Source organism: Oncorhynchus clarkii, unplaced genomic scaffold, assembly GCF_045791955.1.
Source record: "Oncorhynchus clarkii lewisi isolate Uvic-CL-2024 unplaced genomic scaffold, UVic_Ocla_1.0 unplaced_contig_6529_pilon_pilon, whole genome shotgun sequence".
Taxonomy (NCBI): domain Eukaryota; kingdom Metazoa; phylum Chordata; class Actinopteri; order Salmoniformes; family Salmonidae; genus Oncorhynchus; species Oncorhynchus clarkii.
This window is the reverse complement of record NW_027260400.1, coordinates 1-10,567: the sequence shown is the minus strand read 5'-3', so window position 1 is coordinate 10,567 and position 10,567 is coordinate 1. Positions and strand designations below refer to the sequence as shown.

Sequence of the window (10,567 nt, the reverse complement as noted above, 5' to 3'; positions counted from 1 at the left end):
GTGTGGCTGTTGGTTCTACCTGGTCAGTGGATATATAACCAGATGGCTGTTGGTTCTACCTGGTCAGTGGATATATAACCAGAAGGCTGTTGGTTCCACCTGGTCAGTGGATATATAACCAGATGGCTGTTGGTTCTACCTGGTCAGTGGATATATAACCAGATGGCTGTTGGTTCCACCTGGTCAGTGGATATATAACCACATGGCTGTTGGTTCCACCTGGTCAGTGGATATATAACCATGTGTTCCACCTAGTCAGTGGATATATAACCAGATGGCTGTTGGTTCCACTTGGTCAGTGGATATATAACCAGATGGATGTTGGTTCCACCTGGTCAGTGGATATATAACCAGATGGCTGTTGGTTCCACCTAGTCAGTGGATATATAACCAGATGGCTGTTGGTTCCACCTGGTCAGTGGATATATAACCAGATGGCTGTTGGTTCCACCTGGTCAGTGGATATATAACCAGATGGCTGTTGTTTCCACCTGGTCAGTGGATATATAACCAGATGGCTGTTGGTTCCACCTGGTCAGTGGATATATAACCAGATGGCTGTTGGTTCCACCTGGTCAGTGGATATATAACCAGATGGCTGTTGGTTCCACCTAGTCAGTGGATATATAACCACATGGCTGTTGGTTCCACCTGGTCAGTGGATATATAACCAGATGGCTGTTGGTTCCACCTAGTCAGTGGATATATAACCACATGGCTGTTGGTTCCACCTGGTCAGTGGATATATAACCAGATGGCTGTTGGTTCCACCTGATCAGTGGATATATAACCAGATGGATGTTGGTTCCACCTGGTCAGTGGATATATAACCAGACGGCTGTTGGTTCCACCTGGTCAGTGGATATATAACCAGACGGCTGTTGGTTCCACCTGGTCAGTGGATATATAACCACATGGCTGTTGGTTCTACCTGGTCAGTGGATATATAACCAGATGGCTGTTGGTTCCACCTAGTCAGTGGATATATAACCATATGGCTGTTGGTTCCACCTGGTCAGTGGATATATAACCAGATGGCTGTTGGTTCCACCTAGTCAGTGGATATATAACCAGATGGCTGTTGGTTCCACCTGGTCAGTGGATATATAACCAGATGGCTGTTGGTTCCACCTGGTCACTGGATATATAACCAGATGGCTGTTAAAGTGTTAAATAAAAAATGTTACATTTGAGATTCTTCAAAGTAGGCACCCTCTGCTTTGATGACAGCTTTGCACACTCTTGGCATTCTCTAAACCAGCTTCATGAGGTAGTCACCTGGAATGCATTTCAATTAACAGGTGTGCCTTGTTATCTTAGTGCGTTTGAGCCAATCAGTTGTGTTGTGATCAGGTAGGGGTGGTATACAGAAGATAGCACCTATTTGGTAAAAGAATAGGGAGCCACTTGGAACACAGCCATTGGTTGATATAACAGCTGTGACAGACACTCACCTCTCTGGAGTTCTTGTCGAACACAGCCATTGGTTGATATAACAGCTGTGACAGACACTCACCTCTCTGGAGTTCTTGTCGAACACAGCCATTGGTTGATATAACAGCTGTGACAGACACTCACCTCTCTGGAGTTCTTGTCGAACACAGCCATTGGTTGATATAACAGCTGTGACAGACACTCACCTCTCTGGAGTTCTTGTCGACAGCGATGTGGACGATACCGTCGTTGTCACAACACTTCTCCAAGATGGCCTCGTGGATGGCCAGATGCCAGTTTTCACCAACCTCCCTGTTACACACACACACACACACACACACACACACGTAAAGGGGTCAGATGTCATCTAGAAGTCCGAACCCACCTCTAACCTGGTAGTCAAGAACACACAGGTAGGATAGGACAGTACATGTGGCACATATGGGAAAACACTTGATACAATATATATCTGAGGGAGTCTGCCGACGTCCACATCTAAGAGAGAGTCTGCCAACGTCAACGTCCAGGTCTAAGAGAGAGTCTGCCAACGTCCTCATCTAAGAGAGAGTCTGCCAACGTCCTCATCTAAGAGAGAGTCTGCCAACGTCAACGTCCAGGTCTAAGAGAGTCTGCCAACGTCAACGTCCAGGTCTAAGAGAGAGTCTGCCAACGTCCTCATCTAAGAGAGAGTATGCCAACGTCCTCATCTAAGAGAGAGTCTGCCAACGTCCTCATCTAAGAGAGAGTCTGCCAACGTCCTCATCTAAAAGAGAGTCTGCCAACGTCAACGTCCAGGTCTAAGAGAGAGTCTGCCAACGTCAACGTCCTCATCTAAGAGAGAGTCTGCCAACGTCCTCATCTAAGAGAGAGTCTGCCAACGTCAACGTCCAGGTCTAAGAGAGAGTCTGCCAACGTCAATGTCCAGGTCTAAGAGAGAGTCTGCCAACGTCCACATCTAAGAGAGAGTCTGCCAACGTCCACATCTAAGAGAGAGTCTGCCAACGTCCACATCTAAGAGAGTCTGCCAACGTCCACATCTAAGAGAGTCTGCCAACGTCCACATCTAAGAGAGTCTGCCAACGTCCACATCTAAGAGAGAGTCTGCCAACGTCCACATCTAAGAGTCTGCCGACGTCCACATCTAAGAGAGAGTCTGCCGATGTCAACGTCCAGGTCTAAGAGAGAGTCTGCCAACGTCCACATCTAAGAGAGAGTCTGCCAACGTCCACATCTAAGAGAGAGTCTGCCAACGTCCACATCTAAGAGAGTCTGCCAACGTCCACATCTAAGAGAGAGTCTGCCAACGTCAACGTCCAGGTCTAAGAGAGAGTCTGCCAACGTCCACATCTAAGAGAGAGTCTGCCAACGTCCATATCTAAGAGAGTCTGCCGACGTCCACATCTAAGAGAGTCTGCCAACGTCAACGTCCAGGTCTAAGAGAGAGTCTGCCAACGTCCTCATCTAAGAGAGAGTCTGCCAACATCCACATCTAAGAGTCTGCCACCGTCAACGTCCAGGTCTAAGAGAGAGTCTGCCAACGTCCACATCTAAGAGAGAGTCTGCCAACGTCCACATCTAAGAGAGAGTCTGCCGACGTCCACATCTAAGAGTCTGCCAACGTCCACATCTAAGAGAGAGTCTGCAACGTCAACATCTAAGAGAGAGTCTGCCAACGTCCACATCTAAGAGAGAGTCTGCCAACGTCAACATCTAAGAGAGAGTCTGCCAACGTCCACATCTAAGAGAGTCTGCCAACGTCCACATCTAAGAGAGAGTCTGCCGATACCGACATGCAAAGAGAGCGTTTTTAGTCCCCTGACAAGTTCTTGCTCATCCCGAACCCCAACAGAACCTTAAAGACTGATGGTGAACACATTGACTTAGTAACACCCTCTGGTACTCACATGACTGGATCAAACATGTTTCTGATCTTCAGACACGGCGTTAAACTGTTGGGAGGAGAGTTCCTCCTGTCCAGAGGGAACGCTGAGAGAAGAGAGACAGACAGGAAAGAGACGTTCCATAGAGAAAAAGACAGGAAATGTGTTAGATGGACAAGAGACGGACAAGAGACGCTAGATGGACAGTATAACAGCAGGGAAGAAACATTTTCTTATTTCTGACATAAAACTACACGACCAAAAAAGAACGTGGACACCTGCTCATCGAACATCACATTTTATAACCCTGGGTATTAATAGGGAGTTGGTAGTGCCCTACGTAGGGAACAGGGTGCCATTTGGGAGCACACTAGGAATGGGGGGTTAGTTACCTTTGCCCTGCCAGACTTTGGAGGGGACGAGTGAGATCTGGTCGCAGCTCAGAGAGGGCTGGAGCCACCTCCACACCAGGAAGTCGGCTCCGCCAATCCGCTGAGACTCTGTCCTGATACGGCTCTCATTGGCTGAGAGGAAGATCACAGCCCGGTCCCAGACCTTCTTCAGCTTCTTTCTGGAATGGTAGAATAGAAATGAACAGTCATTATGACTAGTTTGTCTCTAAATGATAGAATAGAAACAAACAGTCATTATGACTAGTTTGTCTCTAAATGGTAGAATAGAAACTAACATAGCTGGTCTCTAAATGGTAGAATGGAAACTAACATAGCTGGTCTCTAAATGGTAGAACAAACATAGCTGGTCTCTAAATGGTAGAACAAACATAGCTCATCTCTAAATGGTAGAATAGAAACTAACATAGCTTGTCTCTAAATGGTAGAACAAACATAGCTGGTCTCTAAATGGCAGAATAGAAACAAACATAGCTTGTCTCTAAATGGTAGAATAGAAACTAACATAGCTGGTCTCTAAATGGTAGAATAGAAACTAACATAGCTGGTCTCTAAATGGTAGAATGGAAACTAACATAGCTGGTCTCTAAATGGTAGAACTAACATAGCTGGTCTCTAAATGGTAGAATAGAAACTAACATAGCTGGTCTCTAAATGGTAGAACTAACATAGCTGGTCTCTAAATGGTAGAATAGAAACTAACATAGCTGGTCTCTAAATGGTAGAATAGAAACTAACATAGCTGGTCTCTAAATGGTAGAATAGAAACTAACATAGCTGGTCTCTAAATGGTAGAACTAACATAGCTGGTCTCTAAATGGTAGAATAGAAACTAACATAGCTGGTCTCTAAATGGTAGAACTAACATAGCTGGTCTCTAAATGGTAGAATAGAAACTAACATAGCTTGTCTCTAAATGGTAGAACTAACATAGCTGGTCTCTAAATGGTAGAATAGAAACTAACATAGCTGGTCTCTAAATGGTAGAATAGAAACTAACATAGCTGGTCTCTAAATGGTAGAACTAACATAGCTGGTCTCTAAATGGTAGAATAGAAACTAACATAGCTGGTCTCTAAATGGTAGAACAAACATAGCTGGTCTCTAAATGGTAGAATAGAAACTAACATAGCTGGTCTCTAAATGGTAGAATAGAAACTAACATAGCTGGTCTCTAAATGGTAGAACTAACATAGCTGGTCTCTAAATGGTAGAATAGAAACTAACATAGCTGGTCTCTAAATGGTAGAACTAACATAGCTGGTCTCTAAATGGTAGAATAGAAACTAACATAGCTTGTCTCTAAATGGTAGAACTAACATAGCTGGTCTCTAAATGGTAGAATAGAAACTAACATAGCTGGTCTCTCTGACATGATAGGAAAACCCAGTTAAACTGAACAAGATGTGATTTTTTTCCCTGAAACGTTGCTCCTCGGGGGACTAAACAACAGAATCTGCCCTAAACACAACAAAGTAGTTTAGTTTAAGAAGCCGTGGCGGCAGGGTAGCCTAGTGGTTAGAGCGTTGGTGGTTAGAGCGTTGGACTCGTAACCGAAAGGTTGCAGGATCAAACCCCCGAGCTGACAAAGTACAAATCTGTCGTTCTGCCCCTGAACAGGCAGTTAACCCACTGTTCCTAGGCCGTCATTGAAAATAAGAATTTGTTCTTAACTGACTTGCCTAGTTAAATAAAGGTTAAAAAAATAAATTAAAACATTTTTAAAAGTCTGAATTTGTTTAAATGACCACAGCTTCTTAAAGCCCATGAGATCCATACAGTTTAAATGACCACAGCTTCTTAATAAAGCCCATGAGATCCATACAGTTTAAATGACCACAGCTTCTTAATAAAGCCCATGAGGTCCATACAGTTTAAATGACCACAGCTTCTTAATAAAGCCCATGAGATCCATACAGTTTAGAGGCTTCAAGAAGCCATGTCCATTCCTGTAACCACTTAGCTAATAGACACAAAATCTGGAAACTTTTTTGCCTGATTCCATTTTTTATTTTTTTCCCCCAAATTCCATTTGCTCCGTTTAGTTTTTCCAGTTTTTCCCCAGTGGTCTAAGATCACACTTTTTATTTATAGAAAAACAACAATATTGGATGTTAAGTCCAAAACAGTGCTTAAAAATCATATCAGGAGTCCATTTTTGAAGTCTGAGAAAGGTAGATTATTTTGGCGTAGTTACCCTTTAACTCACCTGTGAACCAGCCAGAGAACATCGTTTGGTCAGCGATGTTTCTGTAGAGCTCATGTGATGGCAGAGTTTGCAAAAACAAAATGGCCACCGGACTGATGCTAATAAATGCTGATATAATTCTGCCAGGAAGGTAAGAGTTCCACTTTGTAGTTCACATTTAATTGAGAAGTTTTTGTTTGTGAAAGCCTTTCCATCTACCAGAAGACTGTTGTCAGCATCGTCGCTAGCGGCTACACTTAGTGGTAGACAAACGCGCACACAGACAGGGGCATTCCTGTGCCGTTGCCTCAAAATACAAAAAATAAAATAATAATAATAAAATCACGGTTACACGCACACAATATAATTATTGTGCATAGTCAAGGTTAATATAATAGTGTGAAACGTTTTACATGCTTTGCGAGAAGGACGATTTCCCTAATAATCCCGTTTCCATGGACACATCTGAACATCAGGCTTCCTTGATGGGAACTTAAAAAATAAACGTGGAAACCAATCAGAATTGCCGTTCTACCGCAGCGACCGTGTTATTTTTCGGGGGAAGACTATCGTACTTCGGACATACAAAGTCGGTCTGTGAAACCCACTTCTGAGATGCACACGTTCAGTTGTTCCTTAACTCACTCCACTCCGCTCATAAGAGCGAGGCTTGTCGTCGTAAACGCTGCTGACACAGATCAAATTCACCGCTGGAAAGCAGATTAAAATGTCCCAAATCATTTGAAAGATTGCTCAGAAAACCGGTAGGTAATTTTTTTTTTGTTCAAAATCGGTGTAGGCTTACAGATAAGATCAAAACTTATCCTACGCCGATTACTATGAGCAGAGTTCGGTGTTTACATCACTGTTGCCACACTCGGTCTACTGCCGTAAAAATCTAGTTTAATATCGAATTATTAGTGTGCACATAAACGTACTCATTGACGCATTTTGTTCACGTCTTATGGTGAACTTGGGCAAATGTATGCATTTTCTACTGAGATCGATACATTTAGTTGATTCCCTAATAAGGTCAGGTTGATTCCCTACTGAGATCGATACATTTAGTTGATTCCCTACTGAGAACGATACATTTAGTTGATTCCCTACTGAGATCAATACATTTAGTTGATTCCCTACTGAGATCAATACATTTAGTTGATTCCCTACTGAGATCAATACATTTAGTTGATTCCCTACTGAGAACGATACATTTAGTTGATTCCCTACTGAGTTACATACATTTAGTTGATTCCCTACTAAAGTTCAATAGATTGTTGAATATTGTTGAATTCAATGTTAATGTCTGGATTCATTGATTCCATCCAACTTCTCCACAACGCAGATTTTATATGGCCCTAGTGCTGGAACTGACCTGGGGTTGGACCAGGGAGTCTCTGACGTGAGGGATGGGCAGGTAGGAGGTTAGTACTCACCTGTCCTGGGGCTGGACCAGGGAGTCTCTGACGTGAGGGATGGGCAGGTAGGAGGATAGTACTCACCTGTCCTGGGGTTGGACCAGGAAGTCTCTGACGTGAGGGATGGGCAGGTAGGAGGTTAGTACTCACCTGTCCTGGGGTTGGACCAGGGAGTCTCTGACGTGAGGGATGGGCAGGTAGGAGGTTAGTACTCACCTGTCCTGGGGTTGGACCAGGGAGTCTCTGACGTGAGGGATGGGCAGGTAGGAGGTTAGTACTGACCTGTCCTGGGGTTGGACCAGGAAGTCTCTGACGTGAGGGATGGGCAGGTAGGAGGTTAGTACTCACCTGTCCTGGGGTTGGACCAGGGAGTCTCTGACATGAGGGATGGCAGGTAGGAGGATAGTACTCACCTGTCCTGGGGTTGGACCAGGGAATCTCTGACGTGAGGGATGGGCAGGTAGGAGGATAGCACTCACCTGTCCTGGGGTTGGACCAGGGAGTCTCTGACATGAGGGATGGCAGGTAGGAGGATAGTACTCACCTGTCCTGGGGTTGGACCAGGGAGTCTCTGACGTGAGGGATGGGCAGGTAGGAGGATAGTACTCACCTGTCCTGGGGTTGGACCAGGGAGTCTCTGACATGAGGGATGGGCAGGTAGGTTAGTACTGACCTGTCCTGGGGCTGGACCAGGGAGTCTCTAACGTGAGGGATGGGCAGGTAGGGCTGGAGGTCATTGTTCTCCTGACACGATGCGTTGTGGATCCTCAGAACACCTATGATTCTCTCCACCATGTCATACATCTGCCGGGTCTCATCTTCCTCTCTCCTCCAACGATACTTCATGTAGTAGAATACAGCCCACACCAGACCAATCACTAGAGAGAGAAGGTTAGATTAGATACTTCATATAGTAGAATACAGCCCACACCAGACCAATCACTAGAGAGAGAGGTTAGATTAGATACTTCATATAGTAGAATACACCACACACAGGAGGCCTGTTAGGACGAGCAGCACCCTGTGGATGACTGTAAAGAGGAGGAGGCCTGTTAGGATGAGCAGCACCCTGTGGATGACTGTAAAGAGGAGGAGGCCTGTTAGGATGAGCAGCACCCTGTGGATGACTGTAAAGAGGAGGAGGCCTGCTAGGATGAGCAGCACCCTGTGGATGACTGTAAAGAGGAGAGAAGACATGTCTAACCTGTTAGGATGAGCAGCACCCTGTGGATGACTGTAAAGAGGAGAGAAGACATGTCTAACCTGTTAGGATGAGCAGCACCCTGTGGATGACTGTAAAGAGGAGAGAAGACATGTCTAACCTGTTAGGATGAGCAGCACCCTGTGGATGACTGTGAAAAAGGCTCTTCTGAAGCGGCAGGAGAAGGACATCTTGGGGTGGGTCGACTCCAGACGAGTCACCTCACTCACATCCGCTACTGCCTCCTCTGGGTTATCCCCGATCAGCCTGGGAGAGGAGGGGGAGGAGGGGGAGAGAAGGAGTGGGGGAGAGGAGGGAGAGAGAAGAGAGGAGGGAGGAGAGAGAGAAGAGAGGAGGGAGGAGGGAGAGAAGAGAGGAGAGAAGAGAGCGAAAGGAAGGGGGGAGGAGAAGAGGGCGAAAGGAAATGGGAGGAGGGAGAGAAGAGAGGAGGGAGAGAAGAGAGCGAAAGGAAGGGGGAGGAGGGAGAGAAGAGAGGGAGAGAAGAGGGGGAGAGAAGAGAGGGAAAGGAAGGGGAGGAGGGAGAGAAGAGAGGGAGAGAAGAGAGGGAGAGAAGAGGGCGAAAGGAAGGGGGAGGAGGGAGATAGGAGGGGGGAGATAGGAGGGGGAGAAGGGAGAGAGGAGAGAGAGAGGATGTTCCATTAGTATGAGAATACATCATAGGGGTTGATAACAGGGTTAGGCACCAAACACAAGAACACAGACAAACAGGGAGGGACCACCCAAACAGGGAGGGACCACCCAAACAGGGAGGGACCACCCAAACAGGGAGGGACCACCCAAACAAGGAGGGACCACCCAAACAGGGAGGGACCACGTGTCCGATATGAAATGCCCGTTTCTGTTTCCTGCCGCGTGTCCTAATGCCCACGACCCGATATGCTCTCCTCTTCAGAGAATCTTAGAAGAGAAACCATATTTACCGTATGCCAACGTCCTCCCCCGTCCGTATGATCCACTCCAGAGCGAGGAGAACCCAGTGACGGTACTGTTCATTCTGCTGCAGGAGATAGTCAGAGGCTTCCTTCAGAGACAGACTCCTGTTGGCCTGCTGCTGCTCCGGGGCGGTACAGTCATGTTGGCCTGATGGGGACAACATTAACGTAAGCTTCAGATAAACCACTTATTATTAGACGGGCGGAGACAGACAGACAGACAGATGGGGGGCGGAGACAGACAGGCAGATGGGCGGGAGGAGACAGACAGGCAGACGGGCGGGAGGAGACAGACAGGCAGACGGGCGGGAGGAGACAGACAAGCAGACAGGCGGGCGGAGACAGACAGACAGGCAGACAGACACCTCATTTCAACAGTAATCCACTGAGGTAAGATTTCAAACTATCCTTGAGCAGTTTGTGTCATTACAGCTAAAAAAAGGTGTTTGTCATCAGAGAACACCCACTGAGTGGACCAAACATTAAGAACACCTTCCTAATATGGAGTTAAACCCCACCCCCTTTTCCCTCAGAACAGCCTCAATTCGTCAGGGACTCTACAAGGTGTTGAAAGCGTTCCACAGGGATGCTGGCCCATGTTGACTCCAATGATTCTCATATTTGCTTCTCGAGGCGGCAGGTAGCCTAGCGGTTAGAGGCAGGTGGCCTAGCGGTTAGAGGCAGGGTAGCCTAGCGGTTAGAGGCATGGTAGCCTAGCGGTTAGAGGCAGGGTAGCCTAGCGGTTAGAGGCAGGGTAGCCTAGCGGTTAGAGGCAGGGTAGCCTAGCGGTTAGAGGCAGGGTAGCCTAGCGGTTAGAGGCAGGGAAGCCTAGTGGTTAGAGGCAGGGTAGCCTAGCGGTTAGAGGCAGGGAAGCCTAGTGGTTAGAGGCAGGTGGCCTAGCGGTTAGAGGCAGGTGGCCTAGTGGTTAGAGGCAGGTGGCCTATTGGTTAGAGGCAGGGTAGCCTAGCGGTTAGAGGCAGGTGGCCTAGCGGTTAGAGGCAGGGTAGCCTAGTGGTTAGAGGCAGGGTAGCCTAGCGGTTAGAGGCAGGGTAGCCTAGCGGTTAGAGGCAGGGTAGCCTAGCG

General features: G+C 46.9%; 1 protein-coding gene across 1 annotated transcript; it reads right to left on the bottom strand.

The window, feature by feature from the left end:
- Window positions 1–1,145: 1,145 nt before the first annotated feature.
- On the bottom strand, window positions 1,146–9,632 carry LOC139401401 (inner nuclear membrane protein Man1-like; the record flags this gene model as incomplete). The annotated part of the gene is made up of 6 exons (XM_071145683.1): window positions 1,146–1,746; window positions 3,339–3,420; window positions 3,707–3,885; window positions 8,004–8,208; window positions 8,653–8,798; window positions 9,473–9,632. Coding segments are annotated over 6 exons (944 nt in total), but the record flags the coding sequence as incomplete, so codon positions are not given.
- Between the last annotated feature and the right edge of the window lie 935 nt (window positions 9,633–10,567).